This window comes from Nyctereutes procyonoides, unplaced genomic scaffold (genome assembly GCF_905146905.1).
Source record: "Nyctereutes procyonoides isolate TBG_1078 unplaced genomic scaffold, NYPRO_anot_genome, whole genome shotgun sequence".
NCBI lineage: Eukaryota > Metazoa > Chordata > Mammalia > Carnivora > Canidae > Nyctereutes > Nyctereutes procyonoides.
Window position 1 is genome coordinate 66662791 of NW_026575142.1, and position 20756 is coordinate 66683546.

Consider the following 20756-nt stretch of genomic DNA (forward strand, 5'->3'; position numbering starts at 1 on the left):
ATCCTTACGTGGTGATAAGACGAATGCGCATTTTTTTAATGTGGCAAAATAAACATGCCACAAAATTTACAATTTTAATCATTTGTAAGTGTACGGTTCTGTGCCATGAAGAACATTCACATTGTTGTGCAACCATCACTGCCCTCTGACTCCAGAACTTATTCATCTTCCCAAACTGAAACTCTGCACTCATTTAAACAATAACTCCCCATTCTGCCCTCTCCCCAGCCCCTGGCAAGCACTGTTCTACTTTTTGTCTCTAAAACTCTAGACTACTTCAGGTACCTCATATAAGCGGTACCGTACAGTACTTGTCTTTGTGTGACTGGCTTGTCTCAATTAGCATAGTGTCCTCAAGGTTTGTCCATGTCAGAGCATGGGTTAGAATTTCCTAACTTTTTAAGGCTCAGTAATACTCCATCGTACGCAGGCACCACGTTGCATTTATCCATCCACCTGCAGGTGGGCAATTTGGGTTGCTTCTCCATTTTAGCTATTGTGAATGTCTATTTTTATCTATTTTTATTTATTTTTTTTGCACAGAGATATTCACAGCAGCTTTATTTTCAACAGCCCCTAACTGGAAACAATCTAGGTGTCCTTCACTAGGTAAATGGTTAAAGAAATGGCAGTGGTGTAGCCCGGTGTAGTATCAGGGAATACTGCGCAGCAATAAAAAGTACAAACTGGTATGCATAATAATCTAGATAATTCTGTAGATGTTTATACTGGGCGGGGGGGGGGGAGCCAATTCCAGAAGGCTACATACTGTATGACTGCATTCATACAACCACATCCTTTTAACTGTTGTGAGCGTCTATTTTTAAAGCACATGAATATATGAAATGTGTACTGAGGAGGAAAGCACGTAACGCTATTTGGTTAAACCAAAGGTCTGTAGGGGCAAAAACAGATGTTAAATAAAGGCAAGCTTGTTTGCCATAAGAGATAATACTTAGGGGGATACAAAGAAAGTGTTTAAGAGCCAGGTTTCTGCAGTCAGACTGCCTAAGTGTGCAACCCATCTCTGCCACTTACGAGTGATGTGACCTAGGGCTAGCAGATCAGGATTTAAGCTCCAGTTTCCAAATTTATAAAATGAGGCTGATGATATTTACATAGGGTTGCTGTGATATAAAAGTGCTGTGTATAGGGCCTGACATAATCTCTCAACAAGGGACTGTTAATGGGTGATGGGTGAATATTCTGAGGATAGAGTACTTAGCCAGTCCATGGAAGGTATGTGTATATATGTATACACAGGCATGTGCACACACACCCGCCTTCCCAACTAATGTATATTTTTGTTTTAAAAGGGAATATTCATGAGATGAAAGTTTTGCCCCAACTAAGAAAAACATGGAAATTATATATTTTAACGAAAAGGCAAGAACAAATGTTTGAGATATAAATATATGGCGTATTTCGATCTCTTTGAAAATAAACAATCATATGGGCAATAACTCCTTTCTAGATGACAAACTGCATATCCTAGAGATAGCTGTCAATTCATCCTCTGACTCATAGACACCAAGGGGGTGGAGCTTGTGCAGCATGTGGATTCTCTACCCTATGTGGACAATCCCAGATTGGTGGGAGGAAGCACCAGGGAAAAGGGTTCCCTCACTGATAACTCAGGCAAACAGAAGTAGGATAACCTGCATGCATGCAAAGTAGAATACTGAACGCCCGTTATGCACAGGTGCCCCAGGTAACAACGAAGTTGATGTAAATATAGCTTAAAACATATGGGAATATAGCAGGAATTCGTTATTCTAAATACGTCTAACTGCGGATATTTTTCAATTAAAAAATGGGTCATCACTGTTCTGTGATAGCGACAGCAAAGTAGACAAATGGTAAGATATAGGAAGCCGTTTCAAGGCAATTACTTCTAATCTGGAGGGTTTTTGCTTTAAAAAAACAATTACTTCTATATATTGTTTAAGCAAATGGTTCCAACAATTCATTCCTCAAGCACTTTTTAAAAATGTTTTGAAATAGACAAATAAATATTTTCCTTTTCATTCCTTAGTACAGTGACTTCCAAATTCAGTGACAATTTACATTCATTATAAACAAAACGGGGCAGCCCGGGTGGCTCAGCGGTTTAGTGCCGCCTTCAGCCCAGGGCCTGATCCTGAAGACCCGGGATCGAGTCCCATGTTGGGCTCCCTGCATGGAGCCTGCTTCTCCCTCTGCCTGGGTCTCTCTCTCTCTCTGTGTGTGTGTCTTTCATGAATGGATGAATAAAATCTTAAAAACAAAAACAAACTCCACAAAACAAAACCAACCAGCTGCTGAAATAATCCTATTCATTCCCTCAATTCCTAGGCTCACTGGATGCTGCTCTTACCCAGTTTAACTTCTGCGTTCTCAGTCAGCAAGACATTCTGCCCTTTAATATCTCGATGAATCACTTTATGCTGATGCAGATGACTCAGCCCCTGGAGTAACAAGGAATTGAGAAGGGTTAATAGGAACATAAGCCAAGATGAAAATAAAATTACTTGGACTGTCAATGATCCCAAAGAGATGTTAACTCACCCAGAGATAGTTTCCTTTTTTTTTTTTTTTTTTTGGTACTTTCATTATCATACTCAGGTCTTTCACGTGTATACAGTGCCGTCCTAAACTAGGCAATTGATTAATAAACTGAAATACTGAAGCAGTCTTTGCAATGCATGGTGCTGTATTAAATGAACTGCTCGCCTATTAGCTGTGATCTCAGGTAGGACGGACCCATGCAGACAATGCTGTGGTTCTGGCACGTATGAGTTTTGTGAAAACTGAGGACTGCCTGCATCTGCCAGTTTGTAAACAGGAATATCTATAGTTTCTGTACAGAAAATGAACCTGATGTAACTAAGTCCTCTACGTTTTTTTTTTAGCAGTATTTGAATTCAAGAGTTAAAAGTTGTTCACTAAGTTCTACTCCTGAAATCAATACTGCACTAGATGTTAACTCACTTGAATTTAAGTAAAAACTTGAAAGAAAAAAAAAACAGTTAAAAGTTACATTATATCATATAAGTTAATTTCTCAGACCAGACACAAAATTTCCCATTGGTTTTAGCCAATGTGGTTCATATTAAAAAAAAAAAACCAACCCCCCCCCAATTTCTATTTCCTTTGTTGGCATTCATAACTGTCTTCTTTAGTGCTTTATGGTATCTGTGACGTTGTGTTCATTGCATGAAACAATTATTTGGTGACATCTAAACCGGATTGTGTTCCATTTCTCCATGAATTACTCTCATACTGGCTTGTGGTGTGAGTTCTAAAATCTACAGATTGCTCTAAGTGTACACTTCTCAAAGTGTAACCTCAAATAATCTCAAATTGGAGGCTTGAAGCAAATTATGTTATGCTAACGCTTGCTAATTCAAGGTACTGTATACTCAAGTATTGTCATTTTATTATTTATAATTTTCGGTACTTTTAATTTTCCTTCATAATGACCCTGGTATAAAAGATGAAGTTGAAACAAAAAGAAACAAAATATCTGAATTCCTTTGTTGAAAATACTCAGCATGAGAATGGGGATGCCTAAAAAGATCCATGTGTGCATTTAGGAATATCAGTAAACACAAACCATGTGAGAAATTGAAGCACTGGTTTGGGTTTTAAAAAAATTACCTTTCCTCTCTACTCAGTTCAGCTCAAGGTAGGCATCAAGCAGATCAAAATGTATGGTTTTATGGCATATTAACAGCTCATGAATATTTACAGGGAACGAAGATCCCTCGCACTCCTTCACTACCAGAGTGGTTGGAAACAGGGATCAGAGCATGTAAGTGAGCCAAACCTTATAGTTAATGAGATCATAGGATGCACAAACTTCTTGTGATTGAATGTCCTTTCCAATGAGTCATCTTATCTCAAATGTCAGTATCTTTTGGGAGAAGGTATTGGAAGCAAGAAGAAAACACAGTTTTCACACATTCGAATCAGGTGCTGGGATATACTCATCAGGTGAAACAGAACCCTGGAACACACATGGCTGATCATCCCCAGGGTTACCCATCCAAGGCTCCCAAGCAGAGCAGAAAGGTGGATTGCAGAACCAGCCGGGAGACCCAACAGATTCTTGGCGTCACGGGTGGTCTGGATGCCTAAATAACCCTTTGTGCTTTCTCTCAAGGAGTGAAATTCTAAGTCAGAAATTCAAGTGAAGTTTACACAAAAGCACCTCAACATTTGAAAATAAATGTCAGGTTTGAAGGAGAACAGCAACCATACCTCCCTGTTTCCTGCTCAAATTTTGTCTTGTGCTCGTTTGAGAAATCTTTCTGCCCCCTCCAAGCCAGAGAGGGTTTATCTCATGCTTGCTCTTAACAGCTTTATTTTTTGTATCTTTCCCATTTAAAATATCTTTAATCCAGCTGGAATTAATTTTTGAATAGGTTAGGAAGCAGGTATCATGTTTTCACATGACTAGTCAATGGACCAAGCACTATTTACTGATAAGAGCACCCTTTCCCCATGCGTCGCAGCGCTTCTTTTGCCATAAATCACGTGTCCATATGAAGTAGGTCTGTTCCTGGACTCTTGATTCTGTTCCTTTGGCCATTTGTCTATTCTTGTGACAATACTACTCTGCCTTATTTACTTAGTAGCTTTAGAAGAAGTCTCAATAACTGGCAGCATAAATCCTCCAGCTCTATTCTTCTTCAAGATTGCCTTGGCTATTCTCAGCCCCTTTGTACTTCCATATAATGTCTTAAAAAACAGCTTGTCAATATCTACAGATATACCTAGAGGGATTTTGATGGGGAGTTCAGTGAAACCATGGATCAAACCAGGGAGAAATAACATCTTCACAATATTAAGTATTCTTATCTGTGAAATGGTATACACACCTCCATTTATTAAGATCTACTTTAATCTCTCCCAGTAATGTTTTGTGGTTTTCAGTGTAGAAGTCATTCACATCTTTCTGCAAATTTATTTCTACGTTTTTGATGTTTATGCTATTATCAATGTTATTTTTAAAGTTCACTTTCTATTTGTTTTTGGGTTTTTGCCTAATGTGGTTTGAATATTTTTAACGTCTTCCAGCCATCCAGCCATCCACCCACCCACCCATCCATCCATCCATCCATCCATAGCACATAATTTGCCTCTCAAAAGTGTATCTTGGACATATCATGAAAATACTTTTAAATTTTATTTCCTTAGATTAAATAGGCAGAACTTATAAATAAATTATGATTGTCAAGCACATCTAGTAAGAATGCTCAGTGAACACACAATAGCCTCCATATCAGAAGCAAGAGACAATTAAACTAGCCTGACTGAACTAAAATATGACCTTCTTTTCCCTGAATTGAGCTCAGTAAATTGAAGCTACTATCCAGATAGCCTGACTGAGATTTGTGGGCAAAACTGGTCAAACAGACAGATACAGTCTTGTCCAGCTATTTTGATCATTTTAAGTGACAAAGTCTTGAAGGTTTTTTTTTTTTTTTTAATTTAAAATCAGTTAAGGGATCCCTGGGTGGCGCAGCCGTTTAGCGCCTGCCTTTGGCCCAGGGCGGGATCCTGGAGACCCAGGATTGAATCCCACGTCAGGCTCCCGGTGCATGGAGCCTGCTTCTTCCTCTGCCTATGTCTCTGCCTCTCTCTCTCTCTCTCTCTCTCTGTGTGACTATCATAAATAAAAATTTAAAAAAAAATTTAAAAAATAAAATAAAATCAGTTAAAAGTTTTATAAGTTCTATATGCTAAAATGGTAAATGTCATGCAATCCTTACACTAGTTATAAACTTTCAGAAATGGAAAATTCAAATGAGTAATCAAAATACCTCTAAAAAATTGATTTCCTAAGTAAAACCTTATCTCTATGTTCTAAAATCAGATTTCTAATTGGAAATATCATTGGAAATGAATCCTTGTTAAGGGAAGTCACCCAAAGTTAACCCTCCAAATGAGAGTGCACATGGCCTGTTCAGAATGGCTCTCACCTCCACTGGAACAGGACCACAAAACTACCACTACCGCCATCACTGTTAGAATGAAGCTTTAAAAAAGTATGCAATATTTTTGTGAATGTCAGTGGAAGGTTAATACAAAGTTCAACACCATCCCAGATATTCCGTGTTGTCACTTACTCGTAAGATCTCCCTGCAGATGTATGCAATCCACTCCTCCTTCAACGTGTTACCTTTTGTGTTCTTGATCAGGTCAGTGACAGAGCCAGCGCCACAAAACTCCATCACCAACTGGCAAAGGAAGCAAACACGCCATTACTATAATTATACTTCACAACTTTCACTCGGTTAAAGCATAAGTCATTCTAGTTGGCTGCTTTAGAATGCCATTCCCGTAAAGAATAAGTGATCATAAGACAATATATAAGATATAAACTCATATCTTAATTTCTTTCCAAAATGATGGAAGGGAAAGATTATTTTTAATTTTCCAATCTGAAAATTATAATTGGAAATTGAGGAAAATCTCCATATTCTAAGTATTTTTAAAAAGGAGGACAGCTAGGTGGTTCAGATATGGTTGAGAATATCTTCATGTTTTTATCCAGCAATTGATCCCATCTTTCCTACAAAAATGGATCATTCCCCTGTCTGAAAGAGCTATGGTTTTCTAGGCAGTCCAACATTAGGACAATAAAGTGTACACTGTTTATGCTATTGGCTTGTAAGTGGCACTGTAAGCTGTCAGAATGGGGACTATCTGTTTTTAATTAACTTCAGCAAATGTTCCCAGGAGGTTAGACACATCAAATAAATTCAATAAACAATAAGCCTTAATTTAGCACCTATCATCCAAAAAGCTTCAAGTTCTCTATAAATATAAACTCATTATAGCACTCAGCAACTTTATCAAATAGGCGGAAAATAACCATCTCCTTTATTTAATGGAGAAATGGAGACTAGAAGAAAAGCAATCCATCTGATTTTATATCCATTTTCTAGGTTTGGGAAACACATCCATCTCCTTACTTTCTCCCCTTGCTTAAAAGAAAAGAAAGAAAAAGAAAGGTCTTCAGCGAATGGCATTTATTAAGGTACTTATATTTTTTCATAATTATATGAAAAGGATTCAGAATAACTAGCAATCGATCTCTGACTAAACTAATCGATCTCTGTTTCTGACTAGAAACAGAACTAAAATGGAGCCATAATGAAATCACACTGACGGTTTGGGCTTTGTCCAAATGTACATTCTTAACAATACCATTTATACCTAGTAGAAACTCAAAAGAACTCATGAAATGAGTTTTCAATGCCTCTTCTGACCTGTCTTATGATTCCACAAATGGTAGTGAAGCCCTATCATCTTTTCCAGAGTACCAGAGGAAGTGAAGAGACCTTTTAGGAGTTTTTGTAAGGAAATCTGAGAAGTGCCAAAATAGACCACATTGCAGCCCAATAAGAGCTGTAAAATTATCACATAGGATAGTCAGCAAGCTATCAAAGGCCATAAACTCCTGTTACAAAGAACTCAAGAGCCAACCTGAACTGGTTCTCACTAACCAAAGATGAGATGATTTGAGCATCCATAAGAATAACAACTGCAATGGCTTGAAACACATTAAATAGTCTTAACTAAATGCATTAACAAACAGCACTCAAAAAAAGAATAGAACTGGCCCTGGCTTATTTTGCTACTGGTAAATAGAGGGAAAGAATCAAGAATCGACACTGCCTTTCTTTCTTTTCTTTTTTTAGAGATTTTATTTATTTATTCATGAGAGACACAGAGAGAGAGGCAGAGACACACACAGGCAGAGGAAGAAGCAGGCTCCCTGTGGGGAGCCCGATGCAGGACTCGATCCCAGGACCCTGGGATCACGACCTGAGCCAAAGGCAGATGCTCAACCACTGAGCCACCCAGGTGCCCTGCCACTGCCTTTCTTAGACAAGCTTTAGCATTGGATAATTAAGTAATTAAAAGGGGCAAATCTTGTCTTTATAAAATGCAGGCATTCCATATAATAAATGAAAAGGATACAATAGAATTAAAATATCATTATTTCATAGCCCCTAACAAACTAATGTGTTTAAGCACTGATTATCAATGGCTGCCAACATAAAAAAAATTAAGAAGTAACCAGAGTGTATTTGCCTTTCGATTAGAATAACATTACCTAAGAAGTAGCCTTGTGAAGAACAAACAAACAACAGAAAACAAACCACAAGAACCCCAGAATCTGATCAAGCATCTAGTTACAATTACCGAATTACAGAAAATTCAGAGGACTCAGCAACATGTCACCTCATGGGAATACAATTGAGAAAACCTAGAACAGGAAACTCCATGGGGCAAATGACCCAATTTATTTGCTTCAACAAATAAATTGCAAGAAGGAAAAAAGGAGATGGAGGGAATATCTAAAGTCTTAAAAGCATCAAAAAAGATATACCAACAATTTGCAAGGGATGTACCTTATCAGGATATGAGTTTTGTTTTTAAAAAAAGTTCTTAAAATTTTTGAGGCAATTAAAGCTTTGAATACAGATTAGAAATTTGATGATTCTACGGAAACATGAAGGTTTTCTAAGTGTGATAATGGTACTGTGGTTATGTAAAATAAAAAAGTTCTTATCTTTTAGTGAAACATACTGAATTACTATGGATAAAATGATGATGGTCTTCTCCATAAATGGTGCTGGGACAACTGGATATCCATATGTAAAAGAACTCCAACCTCACACCGTACAAGAAATTATCTCAAAATGGATCAAAGACCCAAATATAAGAGTTAAAATGATAAAACTCTGAGGAAAGAACATAGGGGTAAATCTCCATGATCTTGGACTTGGCAATGGTTATTTCACTATGACAATAAAAGCAGAGGCAACAACAACAACAACAAAAAAAAACAGATGAGGATTACATTAAAATTAAAAACTGCGCATCAAAGGATACAATTGAGAGAGTGAAAAGAAAAAGCCACTGAATGGGAAAGATATTTGTAAATCAAATATCCAATAAGAGTCTAGTATCCAGAATATATAAAGGACACTTACAGATCAACAAAAAAAATGCATAAATAAATAATTCAAAGATGGGCAAAGGACTTGAATAGACATTTCTCCAAAGAGGATCCACAAATAACCAACAATCATATGAAACGATGCTTAATAACATCAATAGTCATTAGGAAAGTGCACATCAAAATCACAATAATATGCCACTTTATACCCACTTGGATGGTTTTTTTTTTTTTTAAAGGCAGAAAATAACACATGTTATTGCCAACACATGTTAGCAAGAATGTGGAGAAATTGGAACCCTTGTATGTTGCTGAAGGGAATGTAGACTGCTGCAGTTATAAACAGCTCGATGGTTCCACAGTAAGGTAACACAGACTTGCCATATGACCTAGCGATTTCACTTCTGGGCATACACTCAAAAGAATTGAAAACAAGTATTACAATAAAAACTTGCATCTGAATGTTCAAAGCACCACTATTCACAATGGACAAAGAGTGGAAGTAACCAAAATATCCTATCAGATGAATGAACTAAATGTGGTATCTCCATACAATAGAGTACTACTCTGCTATGGAAAGAAATGAAGCCTGATGCAACTTGATTGAATCTTGAAGACATACTCATTGAAAGAAGGACCAAAAAGGTTATATATTGTACAAATCCATTTATATAGAACATCCAGAATAGGTGAATCCAATCCAGAGAGTAGATTAGTGGTTACCAGGCTCTAGGGGGAGGGAGGAATGGTGTTGAATGGGTGCAGGGTTTCCTTCTGGGGTGATGAAAGTTCCAGAACTAAATGGTGGTAACAGCTGCACAATATTATGTACTTAATGCCACTGAATTATGTATTTTAAAATGGTTAAAATGCTAAATTTTATGTTATATATATTTTGCCAGAATTTAGAAAAAGCAGTATGATGAGGTTTCAGAATAATAGTAGAAGGGAAGAAGTGGGTGAGCATGTGTTTGGGGCAGGATTGGTCAATGATTGTTGGTTGCTGGGGCTAGTTTTGGGCACATGCGTGTCCATGATAGTGTTCTCTTTACTATTGTGTATTTGGGGGATTCTCTATAAAACAGAGTTAAAGAAAATCCCATTATGTAGCAAACCATGGTTCAATGCAGCGGGAGAGACCAAAGAAACATCCTTGGGTAGAAAGAAAATATTTTCTCAGGTGAGCAAAATATGCTGTGTCCCTTCTCAAACCCCATTTTGAAGAACACAGTGACCAGACCTCCTATGAATGCCTCCATTGCTCCTATATCAGCTGGAGAAAATGTCCCACCACTGGGCTCTATTAGGCCATGTAATTATAGTTCCCAGGGAAAGCAGTGGAAGCCCAGTGGCTCCAGTCTTTTAAAATTAGATTGGACAAAATACTTTCAAATATTCAGTAGGAAACAATCCTGCTCTAGCCAGGCACTAATGTCAGTGATTTCTATAATTTGCTTCTCTATTCAGCTCCAGCTGAAGGCTGCTAAATTCTTTTCATCTCACTACGGAACGAAATGATTGTTAAATTATGTAATGGGATTTAAAAAAAAATAAAAAAGAAAGAAAGAAAAGAAGAAACCAGCATTCGCTAGCAACTGGTTCCTGCAACCGCACAACAGCACTGATAATTACTGCCACCACGCAGCAGGGACCCTCCCTCACCACAAGTAACCTCATCACATTAATAAACAGAAACAGGGCTCAACATGCCAAGCCCAGCAGTGATAAGTCAATAACTTCACATCTCACAGGCAAGAAATAATGGATCATTAATATTCTCTCCAAAAGAAAGTTCTCAAAGAGGTGACACTGGAGCAACAATACTTGCTAACATTTACTGAGAATTTGCCATGTGCCAGGCGCTGGGCTCAGTGATTTGCAACTACTATTTCATTAATTCTCCCTTCCCTCAATTCCCTTTTCCTTATTTACTTGGAAATGAAGCTTAGCTGTGGTCCGCAGCCTTATCCAGAGTAAATATACTCATTAAGTAAGTAGAGCGGGGTTGAGAGCATGGTGCTCACTGAAGTACTCCCTATGTGACCTCGGACATGCATGTCCTCTAACCACCCTGGGCTTGGCATCCCACCATCATCACTATAAAATGAAAAATAAAATAAAATGTTTGATGTGAACATTAAGTGTCTATGAGTGTAAAACTCCTAGTAGCCCCAAATCTTAAGCTACTCTTATTACTTTTTATCATTGGTCTGTTTGCACTTTAAAAAAGGAAGAGTTTCCAACTTGGAAGATGGTATCAATAGCTTCCCAAGATCCACTTCTCTTGGATGGTAAATAAATGGCTGACAGGTGCTTATAAAGGGCATTGGGCACAAGTGTTTTTAAAACCCCTTTTAAGGGGGCACCTGGGTGGCTCCGTGGTTGAGCATCTGCCTTCAGCTCAGGTCATGATCCCGGGGTCCTGGGATGGAGTCCTGCATCAGGCTCCCCGTCAGGGAGCCTGTTTCTCCATCTGCCTGTATCTCTGCTTCTGTCTTCCTTGTGAATAAATAAATAAAATCTTTTTTAAAATCTTGAAAACAAAAACAAAAAACCCTATTAAGAAAAGAGCACAAAAGACACATATCCTTTTTTCAAGCTTGTATCTCATGGCAAGAAGAAGTGGTGGATGTTCCATCTTTTTTTTTGAAAATTGAAGAGGTGGAGGGAGAGGTTGAGAAGGAATGGTACATTTGAAATGCTCATTCAACTCCACCTACATGTCACTTGGCAAGAGAGAAGGATGGCTAGGTTGAAGGTGAAGACAGAACCAAGCTCATGCGGGACAGGGATTGGCCCTGGACCTAGAACTGGAACCACAAGATGTTTAGGAAACAGTGTAGCGCAACCCAATTAAGAGAGAAAGGGTTGCTTGGATGATCTGGGCATGGTAGTTATTTCTATCTAAGTTAAAAAGGTTAACTTTTACAAAGAGTTCTAATGTATGTCACAACTTGTGTGGTTGCTCATCATTTATTTTTGTCAATTGTCTTTTATTTCTAATCAGCACGATGTTTTTTCTTCGAAGTTGTGGGGAGAGGGGACAATATATATATATATTTTTAAGATTTTATTTATTTATTCATGAGAGACACACAGAGAGAGGCAAAGACATAGGCAGAGAGAGAAGCAGGGTCCTTGCAGGGAGCCTGATGTGGGACTCGATCCTAGGACCCCAGGATCATGACCAAAGGCAGACGCTCAACCACTGAGCCACTCAAGTGCCCAAGAGAGGGGACAATATTTAAGCAAAAGATCTTTGATCTCAGCTAAGCCCAGAGGGAATTTCAGAAGCACTGTCTGAGCCAGCCCTGAGTTCACCTCCTCATCGGGAGGGGCCTTTTGCATGGAGTCACCTGTTGTCATCACTTTTAACCTGTGCTTTCCAAGCCCATCACCTCTGAAGGAATTTTCAAAGGTTTATCTTTAAAATCAGCTTAAGTTTAGGACGATTTCTAGGTTCTGTACAATAGACACTCATCTGCTAGTTAACTGGTTTTAAGTTCCTATAACAAGAAACAACACGTTATGATATTTTGAAACTGCAGGCAGTAGCCAAAAATACCTTCATTCGTTCCCTCCCCCCCCAAATGTCACTGGTCGGTCAGTCACCCAGAAGAATAATTGAATCTAACAGATCGCTTTTATAGTAAAACAAGGGGCAAGAGACGGGGAGAGGAAGAAGAGGGAGCAGGATGTGGAAGGTCTATCTATAATGAGAGAAGTTTGGGACTCCTGGGCAGCTCGGTGGTTGAGCATCTGCCTTTGGCCCAGGGCAGGATCCTGGGGTCCTGGGATCGAGTCCCACATCAGGCTTCCTGCAGGGAGCCTGCTTCTCCCTCTGCCTATGTCTCTGCCTCTCTCTCCATGTCTTTCATGGATAAATAAACAAAACCTAAATAAAATAAAATAAATAAAATAAAATAAAATAAAATATAAAATAAAATAAAATAAGAGAAGTTCGAGCCCAGCAAGTCAAGGGGCACTCTAACAAAAGGGTAGGAAAGATAAACACCCAAGAATTCACAGCTCTGCAAAGGACCAGCCTATTGACCTTGAAGGTCCAGAAACATCAGCAAGGCACAGGATATTTATATCATGTGTGGCTGGGAATAGCCACAGATCTCATCTGCATGATTTATGAAGGTGTAAACAAAACCAGTGCTTTGTTATAGAATGCTATCACACTTGCCAGACATGGTTTAAAGTCCCTTAACATAAAATACGTGTGTATAGAAGTACACAAATTGGCAGGTATACATATGGACACATTTATCATTTAAATCAACTTATATAAAGGTAAGGTAAAACTGTTGAGAATTTTAAATTTGAGAAGGCAACCTAAACAACCCTTTGCAATCATTTTTAAATTAGCATGTATTTGTACAAAAAAAAATCCTTTGGCTTCTAAACTATATTTTTAGACTAGAGAAAAAGTGCTTGAACTACAAATTCTAAGTTTTCCAAAGGTAAAAAATTGAGGCCCAAAGACGTGAAGTGTTCCAAACTTTGTCAATACGGCTTCTGGGTAATGAACAACTTTGTATCTTGAGAACGACAATGTTGGTTTGAATATATAGAACCAACTGGTATTTTTAGCCCCAAAAAGCCACTTGAAAGGGTCAATGGTCAATTGTCCAAGGAGAGTGTCGCCGAGTCAGTATGGCAGCATTCAACGAATGAGAGAAGTTAGTTACATCTTGTATTTGGTTTCTGGCGCTCAGATTTCTCAGTATGTATGCAAAGTCTGCTGGAGAATTTTTCCTGTTACGAGTCAATCATTCCGTGCCCATTCTGGCCAGGGACTCACTCCCGGAGACTAACCGTCTTGGGGATGTAAAGAAATGTTATGCCCAAATAGAAGAATTTGGGGAGAGGATGGGAAAGCAAGCTTTCAGTCAAGTAAAAATACAAAAATAAAAGAAAATACTAGCCTCGGAGGATTTATGATTAAATAGCTTGATAGTTGAGATAGTGAAAGGGATTATAAGGGAAAGGAGGGGGACTGGATGGGAAAAATTAGAGAGGGAGACAAACCATGAGAGACCCCTAACTCTGGGAAACACACAAAGGGTTGAGGAAGGAGAGGTAGATAGGGGACGAAGTAACTGGGTGATGGGCACTGAGGAGGGCACTTGATCGGATGGGCAGTGGGTGTTATACTTATGTTGGCAAATTGAATTAAAATTTTAAAAATGTAAAAAGAACAAAAACAAAACAAAACAAAAAACCAACCAAACAAACAAACCAAACAACCCAACTTGATAGTTGAGAATTTTGAAAGCACAACTTAAATGGAACACAGACTTTGGCTCAGAATTCATCTGGAAAAGGAACCGGAGGTTTGTATAGCCCAATAGCAGAGTAACGTCGGGCACACAGAAGTCTTCCTTCTGCTAAGGTGAAAAGCAATTTAAGCACAATTCAAATGAAATTCATTGGGATAAAAGAAGAAGTCCTTTGTACATTCTGGTCACAGCATCACCCATCAATTCATAAAAATAGCTCTTTTAAAGCTGAACTAAAGCCCTGTTGCAACGTATTAAATTAGGACTGGCTTTCACTCTGTTTGTACCTAAGTAGCATATCCTCTTGCTAAAGGTCATAAAATAGGGCAGCTCCGAGACCGAGGGTCTGTTTACAATCACTCCTCCTAATATTTTAGGCACTCCCAAGTCAATTACTTATAAGAACCAAAGTCAACTTTTCAAAAATTTCTATTCACAAATAATAAGATTCAATCACTTCTTCAGACAAATGACCTAGGCTCTACATATGTGAATAAGGGAGTTCTTCAGTTATATAAGTGACAAATACTGATTAGCACAATCCGAAGAGAAGAGAGAAAAAAGAAAAGAAAAAAGAAAAGAAAAGAAAAGAAAAGGAAAAAGAAAAAAGCCTCACTTCTGATAGAGAATTCAAAAAAGAGACATTTTAAATTGTTCAAAAGACTCAGCTACAGGTGGCTGGATTTTGAATCACGCTATCTGCGGCACCTCCTATTTAAACCTTAAAACAACTACAAGAACAAGAGGGCCTGGTTTCTTTGCCAGACAAGATGCTACAGCAAGTGTTAAACTATACTAGACCTAAGGTTTGGGGACTATGGCCATCCTCCCTGCAGATTCTAGAAAGGTCCTCTCATTGGTTCATCTCAGTATCTCACTCCTGGATGATGTTATACAGGAGCTGAGCAAATAATGTCAGTGCATGAAGGCGAGTGTGTGTGGAAGACAACAGGGAGTGCTGGGACCTCTGGTACAAACTGGAGTGGGGTATGTGCCCTCCGAACAGCTATAACATCCTACTGCTACGGGGGGAGTTCAGGCCCGACATTCCCATATCCTCCTATTTTTCAAAACTTTTCAAGGAATCCAGACTTTTGTGTGAAATAGATTTTTTTCCAATGCTGGCATAAAACACCACCACCTTATGTGAATCGAACTCAAATACATCCACCTGGACAGTATTTAGCCTCCAGGCTGCCAGCCTGAAAACCCAGACCTACTCTAACATCTCTATCTATCTATCTATCTATCTATCTATCTATCTATCTATCTATCTATCTATCATCTATCTATCTATCTCTATCTATTTATAAGATTTTTATTTATTTATTTGAGAGAGAGAGCGTGCAAGCCCAAGCCAGAGGGAGAAGCAGGCCCCCGCAGAGATGGGAGCCCAACACAGGGCTCTATCCCAGGACTCTGGGACCATGACCTGAGCCCAAGACAGACACTTAACCAACTGAGCGACTGAGGTGCCCCTGCCAGTTTTTTTTCTTTTTAAGTTACATTTTTATAAGAAGAAACCCAATGTCAGAGATGCTGCCTCTGCCAATACTAGAAGCCAGGTCTCTGGACTCCAGGTCAGTTTCAGCCAGTAGCTGCCACGCTTGTCCCCAAAATGCACACAACATGATTTGATGACTCTCAGCTCTCTGATGCTACGCCGTAGCAGTTTAATGAATGGCCTATTAAGAGATTTTATAGTACAGCAATCTGTCTTACCTGACCGCCCCACATTTTCCGAAACTAATCAGAAAGGTATTGTTTTTGTAAGCTATTCTAGTCCTGTGATTGTGGTGGCATCAGAAGAGACAGCAGAATATATGTGATTTCGCTTCTAACGTCAGAGAAATGGGTACACCTGATGGACGGTGTACTCGCCCTTCGCTCCCAGCGCCTGAATGCTGCGCAGCAGGATGGAGAGCTTCTCGCCACTGGCTGAGGCCAGGCGGCATGAGATGGCAGGGGCGTGTGACACAGCTCGCTTGTTTCCAAGAGATCAGAATCTTTATTGAAAGAGCTCCCTTTTTTGATTTCCGGTGCAGGCCCTGAGCAGTTGATAAAGTGGAATGACTTAGCCATTATCAGAAGTAGTTGTATTTCCGCAAAGAGATGGTACTAAACCAAGAGTTTATCTCTACAACAAGACTGATAGAATTTGCCCAGATTATAATTCAATCAGACACCTAAAACAGCACATGTGTTGGCTGGCAGGCTCTGCGCAAAACCTCCAGCCACAACAAAAGAAATAGCTGGGGAATACTCGAGGCCGTCTGAATGCTGGGAATGAACGGGACCAAGGCTGCTCTGGGTGCCTGCGGATTATGTCTCTATATAATCCACAATAACATTTTTATATAAATGTGATCCTAACAGAATGCCATTAGTCCAAAGAGTCAACTCTCTGTGACCTTTGCAATTGTTTGCTGAAATATCCCCGAAAGGTTTAATGTACTCTTCAAAGCATATTTCTTCGACTTCACATCAGCCTTATTAGTAACAAACTGGTCCTGCTATACCCTCTTTGAGAATTAGGGAACTGAGGAACGAAGGTTAAAGGTGAGGCCGAAATAATTTATTTTTTAAAAAATATTTTATTTATTTATTCATGAGAGACACAGAAAGAGAGGCAGAGACCCAGGTTCCATGCAGGGAGCCCGACGTGGGACTCGATCCTGGGACTCCAGGATCACGCCCTGAGCCAAAGGCAGATGCTCAACCGCTGAGCCACTCTGGTGTCTCCAGGTCAAAATAATTTAAACACAAAGCTTCAATCCTGTTTGGAATACCAACTTTTGATATCAGAACTATTTCTTACAACTTAAAAAAAAAATGAGTGTAGAACTCAGGGGCTTGATTCTAGCTTCAGACAGCTTGGGGCTGGCTAATGCGCTGGCTTTATCATCCACCAGCTGTGAGACCCTGGGAAAGTTCCTTAACTTTTCTGAGCCAAATTTCCTTATGTGTAAAGTGGGACTAATGATAATGTCCAATTTGTAGGGTGGTTGTAAAGATCTAATGAAATACCATGACAATGCAAAACCCCACAAAACTTGGCATGCGATAAGCAAGCAATAAATATTACCTGCTATTGTTATTATTAACATGGGATGGTCCAAACTTAGCAAATCAGAGGCCTTGGAACAGAGAGCTACACACTATCAGATTCTATAATCAAGTTCCCACCAATACTGTAATCTGGTATTAATTCCCTATTTTATGTTTCTCTTCTCCCTTTACTTTTCCAAGTCCCCCCTTAGTTTGTTGCCAAATAGAGAGAGCACAGTTAGAAAAAAGCAGCTGCCCTTGCCCTCACAAGCATCTCGTGGCTTTGTACTTCCATCCCCAGTGACACAGAAGCTAATGGATGATTAGGGATGCGGGGACGGTCAGAAGAGTTCTCTGCAGGACCACCAACCAGTAAGTGCCAGGCCCTGTCTTCCAAGCAGAACGTGGGGCCTTTAATACTTACTTGCAGGTGGTAAAAAGGAATGTGAAGGTCTGGGTCCTCCCCTGGGGCCTGGGTTTGGGAGGGATCACTACTTGCAGATCTCCCTTTGTTAACTTTAGGAAAGGGATTAGCTTGCTAAAACAGTCTCCTAACTGGTGTCGCTGCTTCTGCTCCGGACCGCATCTGGTCTAATCTCAACCCAACAATAAGCGGGAACCCCTTAATTATGAGGATCAGATTCCATCCCTCCATCTTCAAAACCCTCACCTCACTTAGAGTAAAAGCTGACATCTTTCCAGTGGTCTGTAAGGGCCTACATGATGTGGCCCCACGTCATCTCCCATGTTTCTGGTCACACTGCTCCCATTGTTCTTCTTGGAAAACACCAGGCTTGGAATATTCTTCCTTGAGTTATCTATGATGGGGCTTCCCCTGGCTGCAACCCCATTAAGCTTCCCCTGCTCTACTAGGCTCTGGTCAGCCTCTAGCATCCTCTACAGTTTTCTTACTAATTATGTTTATTATCTGTGTGTGGTCTGTAATAGGAATGTAAGCTACATGTAGGTAGGGGCTGCCATCAATTCTGTTCAGTGATATATCCTAAGTGCTCAAAAGACTGCCTTGTGCCTAGCAAGTGCTTGATATGTATTTGTTGGATGAATGGATGGTGAATGAATAAATGGATATATACACACATGCAGACTCTCGATTCCCAGCAACCACAGCTGTCTTCATGGGAGGAGCAACTGGCCAGGGTGAGGACTGGCAGGCAGCAACTGGTTCCCAAGAGTACAAAACCTTCTATTCACTCCATGCAGATGCAAAGAGGCATGCTGCTTTCTCCTAGTGCCAATTGGAAAATGGGCTGCAGGTTTCGCTTATTTAAAAAAAACAAAAAAAACAAAAACCAAACAGACTTCCAGTGCCTTTTACAGAACTTCAGGCCAAGCTAAATTGTCACATTTCAGGATGCCTGCATTCTGGCTCTGCATTCATCCATAAATGAGCTTTGAGGCCCTGGGAAAGTCAATTAACTTCATGGGGACCCAGCAAAATAAAGGAAAAGTAATTTTCTTGCCAACTTAAAAAAAAAAAAAAATCACAGCATTAGGAAAAGGGTAAAAAAACAGTCAGTCCCCTTGACCAATCTTCCTCTCTTTCCTTCAACCAGTGATTTCTAATACCCAGATTTTAACAATTCATTCTCACAAGAAAACCGACAATCCAATCTGGCCCATCTCACAAAAGAAGTGATATTAATAGTTGGGTGTGACTCAACTTGTACTATGGAGGTGTTTCCTGAAGGTGCTGGTTCCAATGCTACAGTAATGCCTTCTTTTAATTGGGAACAATGGCCCTGACCAAACAAAACACCTCTCTCCAGAGAGTACTAAAATAGCTATCATTCTCCACTTGTTATCTGTTGAAGTTTATGGCAATATGGGGTCATTGCTAAAAAGCTAGATTCTTTGGGCGTCTGGGTGGCGTCAGTTGGTTAAGCACCTGCCTTCAGCTCAGGTCATGATCCCAGGGTCCTGGGATTGAGTCCCACATCGGGCTCCCTGCTCCAAGAGGAGCCTGCTTCTCCCTCTCCATCTGCCTGCCACTCTTCCTGCTTGTGGTCTCTCTCTCTCTCTGTCAAATAAATAAATAAAATCTTTTTTTTTTAAAAAAAAAGCTAGACTCTTGATAATACAGAAGTGCTTTAGGAACACAGACATATTCCAACTTGTGTCATCTCATCATTTCCGCTGAACCTAGAGGCCACAGGAAAAATGAGCTCTCAAAGTACCTACAGCAATCTGCTTCGTACCAACATTAGCAATCAAGTTTATAGGAATGATAATCACTTCTCTACAGACCAACTATTTTGTCAGCATCGTAAGCGTAGCACCCTCCTAGTAGCACCCTCCTAGCACCGAGGACATTGAGGTGCAAACTACACAATCCTTGTCCTCACACAGTTGATGGTCTATGAGGAACAGACAAAGCCCAATGAGAAGCAATTTAAAAAAGAAGGAACATTAGTGGCTCTGATGTGTTCAACTTCAGAGAAAGCTTAGAAGAAATAAAAAAAGAGCAGACATAAAAAACATTTCAAAAATTAAATTACTGAAATTACTACCCAGATAGGAAATGTAAGCTACATATAGGTAGGGGCTTCCATCAATTTTGTGATTTTCAACACCATTGGTATATATTATTCTAGACATCTCCACCATTTATAGATATAGATGGATAGATACATATATTTTTTCTTTTTCTTCCTTTCTTTGACAAAAATGAAAATGCATTTTATCTAATTGTAGCTTTTTTTTAAAAGGCTTAAAAAACCCCATTATAATAATGTTCATCCATTGTAAATATAAATCTACATCATTTTAACTGGTGGATATGTCCTTTCATAGTGTCCTTTAATGGATTTACTTAAGTAATTCTCTCCTGGTTAACTTCTACATACATCTTTATGTAGTTACCCAAATATTTATTTAGGATACATTCCTGTATATCTGCGTGTTGGAGGGTGGGGTGGGGAGAGAGCGAGCATGTTTATCCGTCTGTATTCCGATCGCCCTTGAGATAGAATACCAACCTCCAACCTCCACTTCCATAAGCAGGGGGCCTGACTGTCCATTCTGGGTATATTATCAAAAAACAAAAAATCTTTGCTAATCTACATGTTAAGAAATGGTATCTAATTCTTGTTTTCTTTTATATTTATATTTATATAAATATTTTATATTTATGTTGGCATGATTATATTTTAAGAACATCTTTACAGGTAATTGATATTTCTTACTTTGTTAATTGCTGCCTTGTTCTTAACTCCATATTTCTCTTAATTTCATATTTTATTATTGATTTATAAAAGTTCTTTACCTCTAAAGGCTACTAAATTGTTTCTCATCATGTATGGATTGATATTTTTCCTAAATCAGTTATTTGCATTTTTACTTTAGTTATTATGGGTTTTTTTTGTAATGGGAAACTTTAAAAAATGTATATAGGCAAGTCCATCAAACTCCTGTTTTGTGGATCTGCCCTTGCATATATGCCC

The 20756-nt window shown here is 39.2% G+C and overlaps 1 protein-coding gene across 11 annotated transcripts in view; it reads right to left on the bottom strand.

Moving 5' to 3' along the window:
* TNIK (TRAF2 and NCK interacting kinase) overlaps positions 1 to 20756 on the bottom strand; it is a 375104-nt gene that overhangs the window by 115599 nt on the left and 238749 nt on the right. For all 11 annotated transcript variants that reach the window (XM_055308516.1, XM_055308517.1, XM_055308514.1 and 8 more), the window contains exons 5-6: positions 6114 to 6224; positions 2357 to 2447 (exon numbers count right to left, since the gene is read on the bottom strand). In XM_055308516.1, the coding sequence (XP_055164491.1) occupies positions 2357 to 2447; positions 6114 to 6224 (202 nt within the window). The remainder of the gene's footprint in view (positions 1 to 2356; positions 2448 to 6113; positions 6225 to 20756) is intronic.